This window comes from Symphalangus syndactylus, chromosome X (assembly GCF_028878055.3).
Source record: "Symphalangus syndactylus isolate Jambi chromosome X, NHGRI_mSymSyn1-v2.1_pri, whole genome shotgun sequence".
NCBI lineage: Eukaryota > Metazoa > Chordata > Mammalia > Primates > Hylobatidae > Symphalangus > Symphalangus syndactylus.
The window spans coordinates 70,190,436-70,213,868 of NC_072447.2; the positions used below are offsets into that span (position 1 = coordinate 70,190,436).

At 38.1% G+C, this 23,433-nt stretch overlaps 1 protein-coding gene across 3 annotated transcripts in view; it reads left to right on the forward strand.

Moving 5' to 3' along the window:
• FAAH2 (fatty acid amide hydrolase 2) overlaps positions 1 to 23,433 on the forward strand; it is a 211,580-nt gene that overhangs the window by 142,195 nt on the left and 45,952 nt on the right. For 2 of the 3 annotated variants that reach the window (XM_055269430.1, XM_055269426.2), the window contains 2 exons: positions 12,515 to 12,634; positions 23,174 to 23,285. In XM_055269430.1, the coding sequence (XP_055125405.1) occupies positions 12,515 to 12,634; positions 23,174 to 23,285 (232 nt within the window). The remainder of the gene's footprint in view (positions 1 to 12,514; positions 12,635 to 23,173; positions 23,286 to 23,433) is intronic. The other variant, XM_055269427.1, reaches the window with a different exon arrangement.

Genomic DNA, 23,433 nt, shown 5'->3' on the forward strand with positions numbered 1-23,433 from the left:
GTTCTTCTCTAACCTGGTTATTCTAGTTAGCAATTCCTTTCACCTTCTTTCAAGGTTCTTAGCTTTTATTGCATTGGGTTAGAACATGCTCATTTAGCTTGGAGGAGTTTATTACCCACTTTCTGAAGCTTTCTTCCATCAATTCTTCAAGCTCTTTCTCTGTCCAGTTTTGTTCTCTTGCTGGTGAGGAGTTGTAATCTTTTGGAGGAGAAGAGGAGTTCTGGTTTTTGGAATTTTCAGCCTTTTTGTGCTGTTTTTTCCTCATCATCGTGGATTTATCTACCTTTGGTCTTTGATGCTGGTGACCTTTGGATGGGGTTTCTGTGTGGATGTTCTTTTTGTTGATGTTGATGCTATCCCTTTTGGTTCGTTAGTCTTTTTTCTAACAGTCATGCCCCTCTCCCACAGGTCTGCTGGCATTTGCTGGAAGTCCACTCCAGACCCTGTTTGCCTGGTTATCACCAGTGGAGGCTGCAGAACAGCAAAGATTGCTGCCTGTTTCTTTCCCTGGAAGCTTTGTCCCAGCAGGGTAATCTCCAGATGCCAGCCACAGGTGTCCTGTATGAGGTGTCTGTCGACCCCTGCTGGGAGCTGTCTCCCAGTCTGGAGTCACAGCAGTCAGAGATCCACTTGAGAAGGCAGTCTGTCTCTTAGCAGAGCTCTAGTGCTGTGCTGGGAGATCCACTGCTCTCTTCAGAGTCAGCAGGCAGGAACTTTTAAGTCTGCTGAAGCTGGGCCCATAGCCGCCCTTCCCCCCAGGTTCTCTGTCTCGGAGATGGGAGTTTAATCTGTAAGCCGCTGGCTGGGGCTGCTGCCTTTCTTTCAGAGATGCCCTTCCAAGAGAGCAGGAATCTAGAGAGCCAGTCTGGCTACAGTGGTTTTGCTGAGCTGCGGTGGGCTCCGCCCAGTTTGAACTTCCTGAGGTCTTTGTTTACACTGAGGGGAAAACCGCTTACTCAAGCCTCAGTAATTGTGGACTCCCCTCCCCCCACCATGCCAGAGCATCCCCTGTCGACTTCAGACTGCTGTACTCACAGTGAGAATTTCAAGCCAGTGGATCTTCACTTGCTGGGTTCCATGGGGGTGGAATCCGGTGAGCTATACCACTTGTCTCCATAGCTTCAGCCCTTTTTCCAGGGGAGTGAACTGTTCTGTTTTCCTGGTGTTCCAGGTGCCACTGGGCTTTGAGAAAAAATTCCTGCAGCTAGCTCAGTGTCTGCCCAAACTGCTGCCCAGTTTTTTGCTTGAAGCCCAGGGCCCTGGTGGTGTAGGCACCTGAGAGAATCTCCTGGTCTGTGGGTTTTGAAGACTGTGGGAAAAGCATGTTATCTGGGGCTGTATTGCACCATCCCTCATGGCACAGTCCCTTATGGCTTCCCTTGGCTAAGCGAGGGAGTTCCCTGATGTCTTGTGCTTCCCAGGTGAGGCGACACCTCACCCTGCTTTAGCTCATCCTCTATGGGCTTCACCCACTGTCTAACCAGTCCCAATGAGGTGAGCTGAGTACCTCAGTTGGAAATGCAGAAATCACCCACCTTCTGCATTGATCTCGCTCGGAGCTGCAGACCAGCGCTATTCCTATTCGGCCATCTTTCCTGCCCCCCTTTATTCTTTCAAAGTATAGTTTTGTACACAGTAATCAACCTGCATTATTTCCCCTTCCCAGTACTCTTTCCAGCCTCTGGTAATCACCATTCTATTCATTACCTTCATAAGATTAACATTTTAGCTCCAACACATGTGTGAGAACTATTATCAAGAAGCCACAAAGGTGTTTTTGGCTGGGTGCAGTGGCTCACACCTTTAATCCCAGCACTTGGGAGGCCGCGGCAGGTGGATCACAAGGTCAGAAGTCTGAGACCAGCCTAACCAACATGGTGATACCCCGTCTCTACTAAAAATACAAAAATTAGCCAGGTGTGGTGGTGCACGCCTGTAATCCCAGCTACTCAGCTACTCAGGTGGGTGAGACAGGAGAATTGCTTGAACCCGAGAGGTGGAGGTTGCAGTGACCCATAACATAATACCATAGACTGGGTTATTTAAACAATAGAAATTTATTTTTTCATAGTTCTAGTGGCTAGGAATCTGATATCATGGTGCCAGTATGGTCAGGTTTTGGTGAAGGCTCTCTTCCTGGCTTAAAGATGGTCACCTTCTCACAAGGCTCAGGGAGATAGAATAAATACCTCTATCTTCTTCTTATAAGGCCACAGTCCTATCATATTAAAGGCTCACTCTTATGATCTCATTAAATCTTAAAGACTATCTCTAGATACAATCACATTAGGGGTTAGGGCTTCAACAGATAAATTTGGTAAAAGAAGGGACACAATTCAGTCCATAGGAGTGAAAATGTGGTCATAGTGAATTTGTTGAGCATGGGTCCATTGACACACTTCATTTGCTGTGAAATGAGTTCCTTGATTAGAAGAGGCATTATGATGGGGAAATAAAGCAATGTTTTCCCAATAAGTCTAGAGTAGTTGCTACTTCTTACCTACTAAATCCAATGAGAATTACGTTGCTGATTTAATGGACCAGTGCAATGCCTTGTGTAAAGAAAAGGCAAAGTCCTACAAACTAAATTATTGCAAGGAGCTGAAGAGTCCTGCTCCTGAGGTACAATATTGCATTGCTTGCTTTGTCAGCTGAAACAAACTGCTTCTGGCTGTCTTTACTAACAGACAGAAAAAAACATTCTTTTAGTCAATAGCTCTATACCAGATACCAGGGGATGTGTTAATTTGCTCAAGCAGTCAGCTGTTTGGAGTTATCATCTGGTCAAGCTCACAATGATCCATTGTCATTCTCCAGGATCCATCTGTTTTCTGCACAGGCCAAATAGGAGATAGGTGAGTTAAATGGGGATGTGATGGGAATTACCACTTCTGCGTCCTTTAAGTTCTTGATGGAACTAGTCTTGGCAATCCCTCCAGGAATGCAGTGCTGATTTTGGTTTACTATTTTCCTAGATAGAGCAGTTTTAGTTGCTTCTATTTATCCTCTACCATGACAACAGCACCCATAGGTCAGGGAAGTGATGTGGGAATTCTGCCAGTTGCTGAGTGTATTTATTCAAATTATGCACTGCAGAGCTGAGGAAATAATCGCAAGATGGTTTCATAGACTCACTATACACACTGTAAAATGAATGTCAGCTAAACCTATGATCTGATGATCTGACAGAGATTTTGTCTCTTCTGCCTGTCCACTGAGCTCAGATTCACTCCACTGTTCCTTCTCTTCTGCTCCAGGAGGCCCAGGTGTCTATGCCATGGCCTCTGTCCCTTTGTGGCCTACAGGTGATAAAAGATTTGTAGGGAGGACACAAGGACACTCTGGGAGCCTGGAAATGATTATGGATTAGAGGCTTTGTTATCACACCACACCCACCTGAAAATAGCAAAATAGCAGGTAGAGAGTCACACTGTAAAATTTGATCCAAGAAGGAACATGAGAGCTGGACATAAAAGTGAAATAGACTTCAGAAACTTCAAAAATTTTAGCCAGCAGCAGCCCATGCTATGAGTCAAACGGAAATTTGTGAGTGAGTCACCAGTGTGTACGAGGGGGAGAGAATTTCTCTCTGATACATATTTTCACTGGGGAACTGGGAAATCCAGGCCACGAGGGAGCTCCTTGATCCTACCAAGCACAGGATCTGACTTGGTGAGCAGTGAGGAGGCTATGAGGAGTGGCATTGGGAAGTGCTTTGTGTGCACTTCTATACTCTACCACTAATAGAAAGAGGACATTTCTAATCCTAACTCATAGAGAACTGCACGGAAATCTACTATCCAGAATGGGTGAAAGTCTCTGGTTTGGCAAGTCTCTGGACTGAGATTTGCTATCTAGTCTCATGTGGGGAAGGAGACTTCATGGACAGAACTGAGTGGTGAGTGTGGCATGGGCATGAGCTGCAGGTGCAGAAATTGGGAGCTCTTCCCTTGGCAGGACTAGACCAGCATGGATGTGGCCTGGGAGCCTCAGTTTTGTCCCAATCAGGGAGTTTGGCATCCTGGGAAAATTTAAGGATCTGAAGGCAAACTGCTTATGTCTTGTCTGGCTGTTTTAACTTGCTGCCAATGGTAGGTTGCAGGAGAGAGCTCCACCAGGTTGAGAGTGTGGAAGCAAGGTGGGTCCCACTGCCACATGCTAGGGTTTGAATTCAAAGCTGCCCCTTTCTTCATGCATGCTTTTTGGCACAGCAGAGGTTCCTTCACTCCTTCCTGGAGCATTGCCCCAGTGGTGTTAGAATTGCTATCTAACTCCTGTCTGGGCTGGTGCTTGTGCCTGCCATTGGGGAGCCTAAGCGTGGACTTGCCTAGCCCAGTCCCACTCAGCTTTGTCCCTTTCACCTGCCTTGGATATAGACAACAGGACCACGCCCCTAGGGAGCTCTATAGCCTAGCCCATTTTCTGAGATATCTGAGTATCCTGGTAAACAAAGCTCAAACTTGAACCCCACAGCCACGACCACAGCTGGCACTCACCTGAAAGTACCACCTAATGAACAGGAGGTCAAACTGCATAGTCCATTACAACATCTGCCGACACAATAGCATAGCACTCAGAAAGGAGATATGATTTGTGTGACATCTGCTGCCTTCATTGCCCACACAACCCCAGCTACTCAGCAGGTCTTGAACCCACTTACCCACCTGGTACAGTAAGACTACAATTGGCATTTGAGAAAGCCACCACACTGAGTCTATTTATAACTAAGGAAATTATACAAATTCTACACTACTCCCTGCTACTCCAGTCAGTCCTTTTTTTGATGTCCACCATTGGAGGACTTGAGGACAGGTTTGCCTCTTCAAATTCTGCACAGCATTACCCCATCTCTGGGGCTGAGCATAGAACCCAGGCCACTGGGCATTTCACAGACTACTCCATTGCTTGAGGCACAGGAGATCTTCTTTATGTAAACAAAGACCCCCCTACTGCTTCTTCCACAGCTGACTGGCTCTTACCTGTAAGCAACACCTGCAGCCCTGAAGTTTGAACTAAGCAACGCAATATAAAATCAGCTGACACAAGCTTGAGGTACAGAGAAAAATATCTGGGAACCAGTCCCAGATAAACTTCCCAAGACCTCTGCCACCCCAGAGACTCAGGAGAACATAAGCCTATTCACATATTCAGTATACTGCTACTACAACCAGCATTTGAGAAACACACATTAAAGCTGTCTATAACCAAGGAATTCTTATAGAGTGCTTACCAATAAAAACACTTAGAAGCAAAGCCAAACAACCCTACTCAACAAACATTATAGTCATATCTCCAAAGGGAAAAAATATGGCCTCTATAAGCAAAAGTAAATTTAAAAATAACAAGTGAAAATGTCTCCAGATGAGGAGAAAGCAGTGTAACAATTCTGGAAATATGAAAAAATGTGGGTGTTATGACATTCCCAAACAATCACACTAACTTGGTTGCCATGGATCCTAATCAAAATGAAATTTTTGAAATACCACATAAAGGATTCAAAACATTAATTTTAAAGATACTAAATGAAATCAAAGATAAAGCTGAAAAGCAATACAAAGAAATAAAAAAAATCAATTCAGGATATAAGTGAGAAATTTACCAAAAAGATAGATATTCAAAAACAAAAAATCTGAAAATAAAAAATTAAGAAAGGAATTACAACATACAATTAAAACCTTCAACAACAGTAGACTAGGCCAGGTAGAATAAAGAATCTCAGAACTTGAAGATAGGTCTTTCAAATTAATCCAGTCTGACAAAAAAAAAAAAGAAATAATTAAAAAAAAAAAACTTCAAAAAATTTGGAACTATGTAAAATCTCCAAACCTATGAATCATAGGTATTCCCAAGAGAGAATAAAAAACACAACAAGATGGAAAAATCTATTCGAAGAAATAGTTGAGAAAAGCTTCCCTAGTCTAGTAAAAGATCTAGATATCCAGATACAAGAGACTCAAGGAATTCTGGAAAAATTATTACGAGAAAGTACACACCATGGCATATAATAACCAGAGTAAAATTGAAGGACAAAATCCTAAAATTAGCAACAGAAATGCTTTGAGTCACCTATAAAGTAAAGCCCATCACATAAACAGCAGACTTCTCAGCAGAAACTTTATAAGCCTTAAGAGATTGAAGTTCTATTTCTAGAGTTTTTCATGAAAAAAACACTTTAAAATCTGAATTTTGAATCCTGCTATAATGTTTATAAATGAAGAAATAAAGTATTTTCTAGATGAACAAATGCTGAGCGAATTTATCATGACTATACTCGTTCTACAAGAAATGCTGACAGAAGTTCTAAATATGGATAAAAAGGTCAATACTCTCCATCAGAAGAGCACACAATAGTATAAAACTCACAGGCCAAAGAATGTATGAAAAAACTAGATAATTAAGATTATGACAAGAGCAAAATGTGACACATCAATATTAGCCTCGAATGTGAATGAATTAAATACTCCACTTAAAAGACACAATTGGCAGAATAGATGTTAAAAACATGATCTATTATTTTATTCTTGAAGAAGACTCACCTTACTCATAAATACAATTACAGACTGAAGGTAAAGGGTGAAGACAGATGTTCTGTGCAAACAGAAACCAAAAGTAAGCAAGAGTATCATATGTTTCAGATGTTTATAACTGGCTTTGGTAATAAGGTGATACTGGCATCATAGAATGAGATAGAAATAATCCTTTCCATATTGATTTTATACCTATGTCAGTTAAATCTGGCTTTAAATCAAAAACAGTAAAAAAAGGTCAGTATATAATGATAAATGGATCAATTCAACAAGAAGATATAATAATCCTAAGTATATATGCACCCAGAATCATAAAACAAATATTACTAGAACTAAGGAAAGATATGGCAATACAATAATAGCCAGAGACTTCAACACTCCAGTGACAGACTACACAGATTATCAAGCCAGAAAAAGGAAAAACAAATGCAAGACTTAAACTGGACTTTAGACCAAGTAGACCTAATAGACATTTAAAGAACATTCTCAACAAATTCAGAATTCCTCCAATTGGCCCATGGAAAATTCTCCAGGATAGACAATATTTTAGGCCACAAAGCAAGCTTCAATAAGTTTTAAGAAATCAAACTTACATCAAATATCTTCTCAGACCACAGTGGAATAAAACTAGAAATCAATTCCAAAAGGAACTCTTGAACTGTAAAAATACATGGAAATGAAACAACATGTTCCTGCATAATCTTTGAGTCAATGAAAAAATGTAGACATAAATTAAATAATACTTGAAACAAATGAAAATGGAAACAAAACATACTTAAACCTTTGTAATACAGCAGAAGTGGTATTAACATGGAAGTTTATAATGTTAAATGCCTACATCAAAGTAATTAAAAGACTACAAATTAACAATCTACCATCACAACTCAATGAACCAGAATATATGAACAAACCAAACCCAAGTCTAGCAGAAGAAAAATAACAAACATCAGAGCAAAACTAAATGAAATTTAGATCAAATAAACAATATTAAAAAGCAATGAAATGAAGTTTATTAAAAAAAGAAAATTGACAAAACTCTCTCTAGAATAACCACGAGAAGAAGAGAGATGATTCAGATAAACACAATTGGAAATGAAAAAGGAGGCATTATAACTGATATCACAGAAATAAGACAACTAGAGGGTAGCATGAACAACTCTATGCTAATAAGCTAGAAAAACTAGAGGAAATGGATAAATTTCTGGAAACATACAACCTCCTAAGATTGAAACAGAAAAAAATAGAAATCATGAACAGATCAAAAATGAGTAGTGAGATTGAGTAATAATAATATTAAAAAACTTCCCAACAAAGAAAGGCCCAGGACCAGATGGATTTACAGCTCGATTCTACCCAATGTACAAAGCAGAACTTATTCCAGTCCTACTGAAACAATTTAAAGAAAAAATCAATATGGAAGGGATTATTTCTATCTCATTCTATGATGCCAGTATCACCTTATTACCAAAGCCAGTTATAAACATAAGAAAATAAGAGAGAAAATAAATCTACAAACCAATATCCCAGATAAACATAGATGTGAAAATCTTCAATAAAATTTTAACTGACTGAATCCAACACCACATCAAAAAAATAATACACCATGATCAAGTTGGTTTTATCCTAGAGATGAAAGGATGGTTCAACATACACAAATCAATAAAAGTAATTCACCAAGGAAACAGAATTAAAGACAAAACTCATATGATCATCTCCATAGATGCAGAAAAAAATTAATAGAATTCAGCATAACTTTATTAAAAAAACTCTTTAAAAACTAGGCTTAGAAGAAACATACCTCAAAGTGATAAAAACCATACATAAGAAGCCCATAGCCAACCTTATACTGAATGGGGAAAAGTTGAAAGCATTCTTTCTAAGAACTGAAACAAGAAAAAAAAATGCCCATTTTCACTACTCCTTTTCAACGTAATACTGGCAGTTGTAGCCAGGGCAGTCAGGTAAGAGGAAGAAATAAAGGGCCTCTGAATTTAAAAAGAAGTCAAATTCTGTTTGCTGATGATATGACCTTATACATAGAAAATGTTAAAGACTCTACCCAAAAGACTCCTAGATTTGATAAATGAATTCAGTAAAGTTTCAGGATACAAAGTCAATGTACAAAAATTAGTAGCATTACTATTTACCAGTAATAATCAAGCTTAGAACCAAATCAAGTAGTCAATTTGTTAGCATTTACAATAGCTGTAAAAATAAAATATCCGGAATGCATTTAACCAAGGAAGTGAAAAATACCTACAAGGAAAACTATCAAACACTGATTAAAGGAATTTGAGATGACACAAATAAATTGAAAAACATCTTTTGCTCTTGAATCAGAGGAATGAATATCATTAAAATGGCTATATTATCTAAAGCAATCTACAGATTCATTTCAATTCTCATCAAAATACCAATGTAATTTTGCACAGAATTAGAAAAAAATCACAAAATTCATATGGAACCACAAAAGAGCTTGTGTAGCCAAAGCAATCCTGTGCAAAAGGAACTAAGTTTGATGCATCACATTACCTAATTTCAAATTATACTACAAAGCTATAGAAACTACAACAGCATGGTATTGGTATAAAAATAGACATATAGATCAAAAGGACAGAAGAGAGAACCCAGAAATTAAGCCACATAAGTACAGCCAACTGGTCTTCGATAAAGTCAACAAAAGATAGACTGTGAAAATGACATCCTAATCAAAAAGGGTTCTTGGAAAATTGGGTGGCCATACACAGAAGAATAAATCTGGACCTGTATCTCTCGCCATATACAAAAATTATCACAAATGTATTAAAGGCTTAAGTGTAAGACCAAAACTATAAAAATACAGGAAGAAAACAGGAAAAACTATTCTGAACATCAGTTTTGGCAAAGACATCATGACAAAGACCTTAAGAACAAATGCACAATACCAAAAATAGACAAGTGGGACTTAAACTGAAGTGCTTCTTTACAACAAAAGAAATTATCAACAAAATAGACAACGTGCAGAATGGAATAAAATATTTACAAACAATACATCCAATAAAATATTAATAACTAGGTTCCACAAAGAACTCAGACATCTCAACAACAACAAATAATTCTGCTAAGGCCAGGCGCAGTGGCTCACACCTGTAATCTCAGCACTTTGGGAGGCTGAGGTGGGCGGATCACGAGGTCAGGAGATTGAGACCATCCTGACCAACACGGTGAAACCCCGTCTCTACTAAAAATACAAAAAAAAAAAAATTAGCTGGGCGTGGTGGCAGGCACCTGTAGTCCCAGCTACCCGGGAGGCTGAGGCAGGAGAATGATGTGAACCCGGGAGGCGGAGATTGCAGTGAGCCGAGATGACACCACTGTACTCCAGCCTGGGCCACAGAGTGAGATTCCATCTCAAAAAAAAAAAAAAAATTCTGCTAAAATGTAGGCAAATGGCATAAACAGACTTTTTCAAAAGAAGACATACAAATGGCCAACAAACACATACAAAACTGCTTAACATTATTAATCAATGAAATGCAAATTAAAAGTTTGATTAGCTATTGTATTACACCACAGTAGCTATTATACAAAAGTCAAAAAATAACAGATATCGGCGAGTATGGAGAAAAAAGGGAGCACTCATAAGCTTTAGTAGGAATATTAATGAGTATAACGTGTAATTAATACAATATGTAGGGTTCTCAAAGAATTAAAAATAGAACTACCATTCTATGAAACAATAATTCCACTACTGGTTATCTACCCAAAGGGAAATAAATTTTATACAAAAGGATACCTACACTCATGTGTTTATAGCAGCATTATTCACAATAGAAAATATATAGAATCAACTAAACTGTCAATCAATGGATTATCGGATAAAGAAAATGTGGTATATATATATACAATGGATCGTATTCAGCCACTAAAAAAGAGAATAAAGTCATTTTTTTTTTCCAGCAACATCGATGGAACTAGAGGCCATTGTCTTAAGTGAATGGTTTGGAAACAGAAAGGCAAATACCACATATTTTCACTTATAAGTGAGAGCTAAATAATGTATAGAACTGGACATAAGGAGTAAAATAATAGACATTGGAGACTCAAAAGGATGGGAGGGATCAGAGGGGGTGAAGGATGAACAATTACTTAGCAGATACAATGTACATTATTAGGTTGATGGCTACACTGAAACCCCAGACTTCATCATTATGCAATATATCCATGTAACAAAATAACTTCCTCCTAAATTATAAATATTAAAACAAAAACACCTCTATTGTTCACCTGACCTCCATAAGCCACTATTCTGACTGTAGACTATAGTGTCATTTTAGGTCTCCTGGCATTAGTATCGGTTCAGGACCTGTGTCCAATATTCTTCAAAACTTCTGATTATTTTTCCCTAATTCTTCCATGCCATAATTTATTTTGGGGAAGGCTGTGAGAAAGATTGACATTATATGTTGTTGGGCGTGTGGTGGGATGCTTCTTACAGGGGACCCATTCTTCCCTTCATTCAAGGGTTGTGAGTCTGTAAACTGGCTCAAGCCTGGGAATTGATTGAAGGACCATGACTCTGTTTTATGTTACAAGCTAGAATTTTGTTCAATTGACCTAGGACTCCTCTGCTTATACAGATTTAGTAGGAATATAATGGGCTTATTATCTGTCTCACTACTAGAAACATGATTAACTAACCCACGTCATAGGTCTGTATCAGTCAGATTATTCTGATTGCTGCTTTGACTCTTCTGCTTACCTAGTTTTTGTCAGTTAAGTGCTGCCACTTTTCCCCTGCCTCTTGGGAATCCAATTATTTCTATTAAATTTTTTTTTTTTAGTTTAATGGTATCAATTCTTCTTGTAATTTCTGACCTACAGAGAAAAGTGACCTTCAAAGATGATAGGGTTCCCACAGAAATTTATTTCTCATAATTGTGGCTAAGAATTTTTCCCAGTACTCTCCCAAGGTGGGGGAGAAGGTCTTAAATGATAAATATCCCTAAGAATTTGGATTCTTTCCTCTACAGTATGTCAAGGCAGGACTAGAATTTCAACCTCATTTAGTGTAGGACACCTTTTGGTCTATGTTTTTCTAAACTTTTTTTAGAGTTTTTTCTGACACACTGAGCTGCCACACTAAATTGAGACTCTCTCCTTCGTGGGCCCATATCAATACATTTGGCCTGTTTCAGTTTGTGTTTCTTCCACAATTGTCTGTACTTTTAATATCCATCGCCATACGTATTCCCTGGATTTATGTCTATATAAATTAGAAAAATAAACATGACCTGATGAGACTTGAGTCTAGTTATAGCTCTAGAAGCAAAGAAGAGTGGTATGGTGGGTCCTAACAATGATCAGCAGTGTCTTACTTCTGCTTCTTCTCACAGCTTAAGTTGTATTTTATTTCCCTGCATGTAATCTCTTGCTCACAGGTACCCAGATATCTGCAGTAACCCAGCAACCCATTTGTGCAATAGCTTCCACCACTGCTTTAAGCATTTTCCAGCCTACAATCTAAACTATGCTATCATTCCAGTCAGTATTCCAAGTCAGAAAAGACAAACCAGTCCCTCAGACTGTCCCCAGAGAAGCTAGAACTTTACAAGCAAGTTCCATTCATATTCTTTCATTCCAATGGAGGAACCAATAATTTGATGGATTCTTTCAGACACTCAGTGCTGTGTCAGAGAGGGAGTGGGACAAGGGCAAGCAGAAATTTTCTAGCATTTTGAATGTAGTTTTTTTTGTTTTTTTTTTTTTTTTTTTTTAGGCATTTCCTTGGTTGCTTCAGCTTCTTAGCTTATTTCTAGAGTTCTCACAAAACTACTTTGCTCTATATATTTTGGGGTGTTTTGTTTTGTTTTTGTTTTTGTTTTTGGTGTTTCCATGGGGCAATGAGGGCCTGGAGCTTTCTGGTCTGCCACCTTGCTGATGTCACTCTTCAGTAGTATCTCCTCTTCTCATCATGTTTGTCTGTTTTTATATCTTTCTTTTATAAGGTTGTGGTTCACCTTGAAACTGTTCTAGGAGCCTCAGTTCAACATGTTAAACTGAAGAAAATGAAGTACTCTCTTCAGTTGTGGATCACAATGATGTCAGCAAAGGGACATGATGGGAAGGTATGTTTACCTCTTTCTTTACTTACTGTTTTCTTTGTGTAAATATTTATTGAGCTTCTATTGTGGGCCATATGTTAGAGGTGTCGAGAAAATAAATTCATGAAAAAAATAAGTAAAATAGTAAAATATTTAAAGAAAGCACAGTTTGGTGAATGCCTTGCTAGCATATGCATATATGGTTGTGTGATCACAGAGGGTGTGCCCATTCCTATATGGAAATCAGTGAAGGCTTCTTGATGGAGGAGTTGCAGTCTCCCAAATCTTGAATGATTTGGAAACCTTAACCAGGTAGAGAAGAGATAAAGATTATGCCAGGCAGAGGGGAAACCACGGCATGAGCAAGGACATAGGGGAATGAAGCTAATCTTAGTATGTTGTATGCTAGGTACTCAGAACATGTAGGTTTCAATAAAGCATTAAGTGATTAGGTAACTTCAGTTGTCAAGTTCCACCTTTACCTTCCCCCTGAGATGTTTTAAAAATACATGTACAGAGCTATCTGCCCATCTCCTGTTTATTTTTCCCTTCCTTTTCATATCTGCTATGATTAGAAGCTGATACAAGTACTTGTGAAAGAAGCTTCCCTTATGCCAGGTTTTTTCAGGCTTGCTGAAGACTTTTAATATGAACACTTTGAGAAATATAAGATAAATTCAACATTCTGGAGAATTTAACTTTTGTGAATATAGGAATGTTTTCTGCCAATGGGAATATTTGTGTTAGAGCATGACACATCCAAATTCGAAGTGCAGGCTACCTCCTAGTTTTGTTATCTTGTGCAAGTTACTTAGCTATTCTGCAGTTTACTCATACGTAAAATTAAGCTATTGATACCCATGTTACAGCCTTATTTTGTGGATTAACAATATTTTTATAAGGTATCTCACATACAATAGCCCTTCCATAAGGCAGAACTCACACAACCCTCTCTACCTTAAAAAAAAGTCACTTTTAAATTTTTTTCTAATAGCCAGTTTTCTTTGCAGAAACACTTTGGAAATCTCTTAGAACAAAATGTTTATAAAAAATCACAAAGTGAGGATGTTTGGCTCTGAGATGAAAGTTTATAAACAGAACTTTAGATCAAAACTAAAGCTGAAATCAAAAACAAAAAGTTTATTTTGAGTTCACTTCCAGAAGACACTGTCTTATAATTTGGATAAACTGTTAACATACATGCTGACTGTCAAAACTCGTCCTGTAATTACAAATCTGGAAAAGAAAAAGAGGGGGAAAAATCTGTTCTCCTCTTACTTTGAATTATGATACCAGATTTAGAGCTGGAATTATGATGCCAGATTTAGAACTGGTGGTCATAACCACTTTACTATGTTGCTCATTAATAATCACTTAAAATAGGTAGAAAAGGGATGTGGCCATTTTCTAAACCATACTTTTTATGTTAATGTAGCTCTTTTTTAATTACAAGCCTAATTTAAAATTTTTAAATTTTGTGACTACATAATAGTTGTATGTATTTATGGGGTATATGAGATGTTATGACACATACATACAATGTGTAATTATGAAATCAGTGTAACTGGAGTATCCGACAGTTTAAACACTTATTATTTCTTTGTGGTGTAACATTCCAATTCCACTCTCTTAGTTGTTTTATAATATACAACAAAGTACTTTAAACTATAGTCACCCAATTGTGCTATCAAATACTAGACCTTATTCCTTCTCTTTTTATACTCAATAATCATCCCCACTTCTCTTGCAGTTTCTTGTGCATTTGCACTATAACATTTATTTCTTTTTATACTATCTCTTAAAAATGATTGTAGTTATTATTATAGTCATATCTTCAAGAACAAAATTCCACACTCAATGAAAGTAAATTCAAAAATAAGAAGAATCCCCTATTCCCCTGGTTGCTCAGAAATCAATGTATAGATGCAGAAAGCCTGAAAAAGAAATGTACTATAACACTCTCAAATTAAAACAATAATTCTTCAGCAATAGACTGTGCAAAAGAAATCTTCAAAATGCCAGATAAGGAAATCAAAATATTGACTTTAAAAAGGCTTAATGAAATTAAATAGATTTTTTTTTTTAGACAGAGTCTTGCTCTGTTGCCTAGGCTAGATTGCAGTGGTTCAATCTTGGCTTACTTCAATCTCTGCTTCCCTTGTTTAAGCGATTCTCCTGCCTCAGCCTCCTGAGTAGCTGGGGCTACAAGCACATGCCAAAACACTTGACTAATTTTTGAATTTTTAGTAGAGATGGGGTTTCACCATTTTTGGCCAGGCTAGTCTCAAACTCCTGACCTCAGGTGATCCAATCATGCTGGACCCCTAAAGTGCTGGGATTACAGGCATGAGCTACCACACCCGGCTCTTAAATGGAAATTTGTAAAGCAATACAAATAAATTAGAATATCAATTTAGGCTGTTAATATGAAATTTACTAAGAAGGTAGATTTTCTAAAAAAACATAATAATAGAAATTTTGGAACTTATAAATTCATTGAAGGGGTTACAAAAACATTCCAAAGACCAAACAGAAGGAAGACTCTCAAAGTATGAAAATGCATCTTTTGAAGTAATCCAGTCAAACAAAAATAAAGACAAATGAACAAAGCCCTCAAGATGAGTGTGCAAAAATAACAATACTTACAATTTGTTGGTATTACTGAGGTAGAAAGAAAGATTGAAAAAAAAGTTTAGAAATCCTATTTAAGAAAATTATTTATGGAAGCATCTCAAGTGTAGCAAGAGATTTAGACATCCAGATAGAGTAGTCCCCACAATCCAAGGCAAATACATTGCAAAAAGTCACATTAAATCAGAATATCTAAAGTCAACATAAAAGAAATACTTTTATGATCAGCAAGATAAATGCATCTAGTCACCTGTGAAAGAAACCCCATCAGACTAAGAATGAGCTTCTTAGCAGAAACTTTGCAGGTCAGAAGAAAATGGAATGGGATTTACAAATTGCTGAAAGAAAAAATGCAATAAAAATTTTTATATCCAGCATGATTAAGCTTCATAAATGAAGGAGAAATAAAGTCTTTTCCAGACAAGCAATTGCTGAGGGAATTTATCACCACCAGACCAGACCTAAAACAAATGCTCAAAAATGTCCTTGACATGGAAATAAAAGATATATGTTCATGATTATGATATCTCATTAACATATAAAACTCAGTGGTCTTATAAAACAATCACATAAAGGAGGAAGAAATGTCAAGTGGTTAACACAACAAAATTGCACCAAACCATAAAGACAAACAGAGAAAAAGAAACAATGTATAAAACAACTAGAAAAGATTTAGTGACCTGACAGAAAATAAACCTCATATATAGATGTTAACCTTGAACTCAAATGGATTAAATACTCTACTAAAGAGAGATAGATTGGCAGAAAATATAAGAAACATGATCAATCTAAATGCTGCTTCCAAGAAATTCACCTTCTCTGTAAATACATACGTAGACTGAGAGAAAAGGGTTGAAAAAAGATACTTTATGGAAATAGAAACCAAAAGAGAGTAGGAATAGCTATACCTATACTACATATAGCAGATATTAAATTAAAAAGTTAAAAAAGACAAATAAGGTCATTGTATAATGATAAAAGGATCAATGCAACAGGAGGATATAACATTACACAGTATATATACACTCAATACTGGAGCACCCAGATTCATAAAACAAATATTACTACATCTAACGAGAGAGGTGGAAAATAATACAATAATAGTGTGGGACTTCAACTGCCCACTCACAGCATTAGACATCATTAAGACGGGAAATCAACAAACAAATATTGAACTTATTTGGACTTTAGGTGCAATAGACTTAACACACTTTGACAGAAAAATCTACTCAACGACTGTGAAATGTACATTTTTTTCACATAAGCACATGGAACATTCTCCAAGATAGGCCATGTATGACCTTGTATAGACCTTGTATTTTAGGCCACGAAACAAATCTCAGTGAATTTTTTAACATTAAAAGCATATCAAGAATCTTCTCAGACCACGCTTGAATAAAACTGAATATCACTACCTTTGGGAACTTTGGAAACTATACAAATACATGGAAATCAAACATGTTCCTTAATGATTATTGTGTCAATGAAGAAATTAAGGTGGAAATTATAACAATTTTTGAAAGAACTGAAAAGAAAAACACAACACATCAAATTCTGTGGGATACAGAAAAAGGAGTTCCAAGAGAGATGTTCATAGTATTAAATGCCTATACTAAAAAAGTAGGAACATTACAAATTAACAACCTAAGGATGGACTGCCAAGAACTAGAAACACAAGAACAAACTAAACCAAAAAGTGGCAGAAGAAAATGAGTAAAAATAAAAATTCTAGTAGAACTAAATAAAATAGAGACCAAAAAGGAAAGGTGAAAATACAAAGGGTCACTGAAACAGGAAGTGTTGGTTCTTAAGGTAAACAAAATAATCCAATATCCAGATTAGTCATGAAAAAAAGAGATTACAACAAAATCATAAAGGCAAAAGAAGAAATTATAAATGACATCACAGAAATACAAAGATTCTTAAAAATTATTATTAAGAACTCTACTTCCACAAACAAGAAAACCTAGAGGAAATAAATTAATTTCTGGAAACATGCAACCTCCCAAATTTGAATCAGGAGGGAATAGAGAACCTGAGCAGACCTATAATGGATAGCAACATTGAATCAGTAATAAATAATTTTTAACAAAGGAATATCAGAACTAAATGGATTTTCCATACATACAAAGAATAAACAGTTCTTTTGAAATTGTTCCATTGATTGGAATAGTTTCAGAAGGAATGGTACCAGTTCCTCCTTGTACCTCTGGTAGAATTCTGCTGTGGATCCATCTGGTCCTGGACTCTTTTTGGTTGGTAAGCTATTGATTATTGCCACAATTTCAGATCCTGTTATTAGTCTATTCAGAGATTCAACTTCTTCCTAGTTTAGTCTTGCGAGGGTGTATGTGTAGAGGAATTTATCCATTTCTTCTAGATTTTCTAGTTTGTTTGCATAGAGGTGTTTGTAGTATTCTCTGATGGTAGTTTGTATTTCTGTGGGATTGGTGGTGATATCCCCTTTATCATTTTTTATTGCATCTATTTGATTCTTCTCTCTTTTCTTCTTTATTATTCTTGCTAGCAGTCTATCAATTTTGTTGATCTTTTCAAAAAGCAGCTCCTGGATTCATTAATTTTTTGAAGGGTTTTTTGTGTCTCTATTTCCTTCAATTCTGCTCTGATCTTAGTTATTTCTTGTCTTCTGCTAGCTTTTGAATGTGTTTGCTCTTGCTTCTCTAGTTCTTTTAATTATGATGTTAGGGTGTCAATTTTGGATCTTTCCTGCTTTCTCTTGTGGGCATTTAGTGCTATAAATTTCCCTCTACACACTGCTTTGAATGTGTCTCAGAGATTCTGGTATGTTGTGTCTTTGTTCTTGTTGGTTTCAAAGAATATCTTTATTTCCGCCTTCATTTCGTTATGTACCCAGTAGTCATTCAGGAGCAGGTTGTTCAGTTTCCATGTAGCTGAGTGGTTTTGAATGAGTTTCTTAATCCTGACTTCTAGTTTGATTGCACTGTGGTCTGAGAGACAGTATGTTATAATTTCTGTTCTTTTACATTTGCTGAGGAGATCTTTACTTCCAATATGTGGTCAATTTTGGAATAGGTGTGGTGTGGTCTTGAAAAAAATGTATATTCTGTAATTTCAGGGTGGAGAGTTCTGTAGATGTCTATTAGGTCCACTTTGTGCAGAGCTGAGTTCAATTCATGGATATCCTTGTTAACTTTCTGTCTCATTGATCTGTCTAATGTTGACAGTGGGGTATTATATTCTCCCATTATTGTTGTGTGGGAGTGTAAGTCTCTTTGTAGGTCACTCAGGACTTGCTTTATGAATCTGGGTGCTCCTGTGTTGGGTGCATATATATTTAGGATAGTTAGCTCTTCTTGTTGAATTGATCCCTTTACCATTATGTAATGGCCTTCTTTGTCTCTTTTGATCTTTGTTGGTTTAAAGTCTGTTTTATCAGAGACTAGGATTGCAACCCTTGCTTTTTTTTGTTTTCCATTTGCTTGATAGATCTTCCTCCATCCCTTTATTTTGAGCCTATCTGTATCTCTGCATTTGAGATGGGTTTCCTGCATACAGCACACCGATGGATCTTGAGTCTTTGTCCAACTTGTCAGTCTGTGTCTTTTAATTGCAGCATTTAGCCCATTTACATTTAAGGTTAATATTGTTATGTGTGAATTTGATTCTGTCATTATGATGTTAGCTGATTATTGTGCTCGTTAGTTGATGCAGTTTCTTCTTAGCATTTATGGTTTTTACAATTTGTCATGTTTTTGCAGTGGCTGATACTGGTTATTCCTTTCCATGTTTAGTGCTTCCTTCAGGAGCTCTTCTAAGGCAGGCCTGGTGGTGACAATATCTCTCGGCATTTGCTTGTTTGTAAAGGATTTTATTTCTCCTTCACTTATGAATCTTAGTTTGGCTAGATATGAAATTCTGGGTTGAAAATTCTTTTCTTAAGAATGTTGAATATTGCCCCCCACTCTCTTCTGGCTTGTAGAGTTTCTGCCAAGAGATCAGCTGTTAGTCTGATGGGCTTCCCTTTGTGGGTAACCCGACATTTCTCTCTGGCTGCCCTTAACATTTTTTTCCTTTATTTCAACTTTGGTGAATCTGATAATTATGTGTCTTGGAGTTGCTCATCTCGAGGAGTATCTTTGTGGCATTCTCTGTATTTCCTGAATTTGAATGTTGTCCTGGCTCACTAGGTTGGCGAAGTTCTCCTGGATAATATCCTGAAGAGTGTTTTCCAACTTGATTCCATTCTCCCCGTCACTTTCAGGTACACCAATCAGATGTAAATTTGGTCTTTTCACATAATCCCATATTTATTGGAGGCTTTGTTCATTTCTTTTTACTCTTTTTTCTCTAAACTTCTGTTCTTTCTTCATTTCATTCCTTTGATCTTCCATCACTGATACCCTTTCTTCCACTTTATCAAATCGTCTACTGAAGGTTGTGCATTCATCACGTAGTTATCGTGCCATGGTTTTCTGCTCCATCAGGTCATTTAAGGACTTCTCTACACCTGTTAGTCTAGTTAGCCATTTGTCTAATCTTTTTTCAAGGTTTTTAACTTCTTTGCAACGTGTTCGAACATCCTCCTTTAGCTCAGAGAAGTTTGTTATTACTGATTGTCTGAAGCCTTCTTCTCTCAACTCATCAAAGTCATTCTCCGTCCAGGTTTGTTCTGTTGCTGGTGAGGGGCTGCATTCCTTTGGAGAAGAAGAGGTGCTCTGATTTGTAGTAGTTTCGGCTTTTCTGCTCTGGTTTCTCCCCATCTTTGTGGTTTTATCTACCTTCGGTCTTTGATGATGGTGATGTACAGATGGGGTTTAGATGTGGATGTCCTTTCTGTTTGTGAGTTTTCCTTCTAACATTCAGGACCCTCAGTTGCAGGTCTGTTGGAGTTTACTGAGGTCCACTCCACACCCTGTTTGCCTAGGTATCACCAGCGGAGGCTGCAGAACAGCAAATATTGCAGAATGGCAGATGTTACTGCCTGATCCTTCCTCTGGAAGCATCTCAGAGGGGCACCCAGCTGTATGACATGTCAGTCAGACCCTACTAGGAGCTGTCTCCCAGTTAAGCTACTCAGGGGTCAGGGACCCACTTGAGGAGGCAGTCTGTCTGTTCTCATATCTCAAACTCCATGCTGGGAGAACCACTACTCTCTTCAAAGCTGTCAGACAGGATGTTTAATTCTGCAGAAGTTTCTGCTGCCTTTTGTTCAGCTCTGCCCTGCCCCAGAGGTGGAGTCTACAGAGGCAGGCAAGCCTCCTTGAGCTGTGGTGGGTTCTACGCAGTTTTAGCTTACCAGCCATTTTGTTTACCTAGTCAAGCCTCAGCAATGTTGGATGCCCCTCCCCCAGCCTTGCTGCCACCTTGCAGTTTGATCTCAGACTGCTGTGCTAGCAGTGAGTGAGGCTCTGTGGGCTTGGGACCCTCTGAGGCAGGCACGGGATATAATTTCCCGGTGTGCCGTTTTTTAAGGCCATTGGAAAAGCACAGTATTAGGGTGGGAGTTTCCCGATTTTCCAGGTACCATATGTCACAGCTTCCCTTGGCTAGGAAAGGGAATTCTCTGACCCCTTGTGCTTCCCAGGTGAGACGATGCCCCACCCTGCTCTGTGGGCTGCACCCACTGTCTGACAAGCCAGTGAGATGAACCTGGTTCCTCAGTTGGAAGTGCAGAAATCACCCATCTTCTGTGTCGCTCATGCTTGGAGCTGCAGACTGGAGCTGTTCCTATTCAGCCATCTTGGAACCTCGAGCCTACAACCTGTCTTCCAGCTTACTAATTACTTATTCTATTTGTTTAATAATGCATTTGAGGGATTCTCATGCATTTTCAGTTTGTCAACTGAATTTTTCTTCTTTTTAATTTTTAATCTTTAAAAAATGTCTCTGACGGAATTTGGAGTTTCTTCTCTGCATTGTCTTTAAGTTCATTAAGCTTCCTCGAGACACCTATTTTCAATTATCTGCCTAACAATTCACATATCTCTGTCACTCCTGAATTGGTCACTGGCGCCTTATTTAGTTTATTTGGTTAGGTTATGTTTTCCTGGATGTTTTTGATGCTTATGTACATTTATTAATGTCTTAACATTGAAGAGTTAGGTGTTGTTTTCAATATTCACAGTCTGTGCTTGGTTTGGCCCATCCTTATTGAAAAGACTTTCCATGTATTCAAAGAGGATTGAGTGTTGTCCTGTAAGTGTGTTTTCACTGAATCCATAAAAGCAGTAGATGGCGTCTTAAGCTGAGGAATGCTGTGACTCTTGCCAACTCCCAGAGGCACTGCTTTGGTGGTGTTGAGTAATACAAGGGAAGATTTCCTGGGTCACCAGGTAAAGTAAGTCACTCTCTTCTCTCTCTTTCCCCCAATATGAAGGAGTCTGTTTTTATGCTGAGTTGTCTAGAATTGGGAGAGGGGTGACATGAATACTCCTGTGGCCACTACAGCTGGCAATATGCTAGATTAAACATTAAGCTAGCACAGTACTGGTTCTCATCCAAGGTTCATGGCAACTACTCCCTGACTAATGTTTATAGGAGACTCAAGTGCTCTTGAGTCTGAAGGTTGGGAATCCTCCTGGTACTGGGTTCTTCACTTCAGGACAGTCAATTCCCTTCTTACTAGAGTGGGTCTAGAAAGACCATTCAGGAGCTAAGGCCTGTTATTGGGCCTTCAGGAATCTCCTTGTTGCTTCGTTTTACTATAGCTAAGCTGGTACCCAAGTTGCAAGACAAAATCCTCTGTACTCTTCTCACTCCTTTCCCAAAGCCACAGAAGTCTCTTCACCAGCTACATTGCCTGGAGTTAAAGGAAGGGTGATGCATGCACTCTTTTGGCCACCACAGCTGATGTTGCACTAGGTTGGATGCATCCAAAATCAATTGCCTCTGAGAGAACAGTGCAGCTCCAGGGTTTTTCCAAGGCCTGTAGTCCTTGAGGCCTGATGGCCACTCAAATTTACTTCAGGCCTCAGGCCATGTTAGTCAACTAGTGGTGGAGCCAGGCAGGACTGGAGTTCCTCCCACTGGAGCTGAGAATTTCCCTCATTCAGAACTGCTCTAAATGTTCACTGCTTTGGTGCTAGCACAATTTTTCACTATATTGCATACCCCTGGGACAGGTCAGGACCGGGTTCCAATGCAAAGTAGCCCATTCACTTTACTCACCATCCTGTAAGCAAACAAATTGTCTTTCAATGAGGTGCTGATGGACAATGGGGGAGGGTTGGTGTAGGAAATGCAAGACCATCTTTCCTACTCTCTTCAATGCCTCTTTTATTGATATTTTGTTAAAACCAGTTATTGTGATTGCTCACTTTATTGGTTCTTATGAATGTGCTTTCTTGCATACATAGTTGTTTAATTTGGTGTTCTTGCAAGGAGGCTGACTGCTGAAGCGTTCTATTCAGCCATCCTGCTCTGCCTCCACTTCCCTATAACAGGTTTATTGAGTTATAATTCATATATCATGCAATGTGCCTATTTAATGTATACAATGTAATGGATTTTAGTACATTCAGAGGTGTGCAACAATCATCAAAATTTTAGAATATTTTCATCATTCCTAAAAGAGACCTCATACTCATTATCAGTCACTGTACAATCCACTCGCCCCTCCATAGCCTTAAGTAACCAGGAATCCACTTTCTGTCTCTATAGATTTGATTATTCTGGATATTTCATGCGAATAGGCTCATACGTGTGTGGTGTCTTGTTACTGGCTTCTCTCACTAGGCACAATATTTCAAGTTTTATCTATATTGTGTCATATATCAGCACTTACTTTGTGTGACTGAGTAATATTTTATCAATAAATTTTATTTATGTATTCATCAATTGACTGGTATTTGGCCGTTATGAATAATCCTACTATAAAACTTGTATAGGTGTTTTTGTCTTTACTATTTTGAGAAAATACTCTTGTATTTTATTTCTTGTCTTCAATCTCAGGAACCTGTGAAATTTGTGGATTTGCTTGGTGACCATGGGAAACATGTCAATCCTCTGTGGGAGTTGATCAAATGGTGCCTGGGTCTGTCAGTGTACACCATCCCTTCCATTGGTAGGTAAATCATCTTCTACTTAGACCAGTTTGATGTCCTGTAATATTTATTAATATCTAAATATAAGTTTTGGACTAAAGGCTCCATGCAAGTCCAAAATCCAGCGGGACAGTGAAATCTTAAAGCTCCAAAGTGATCTCCTTTGAC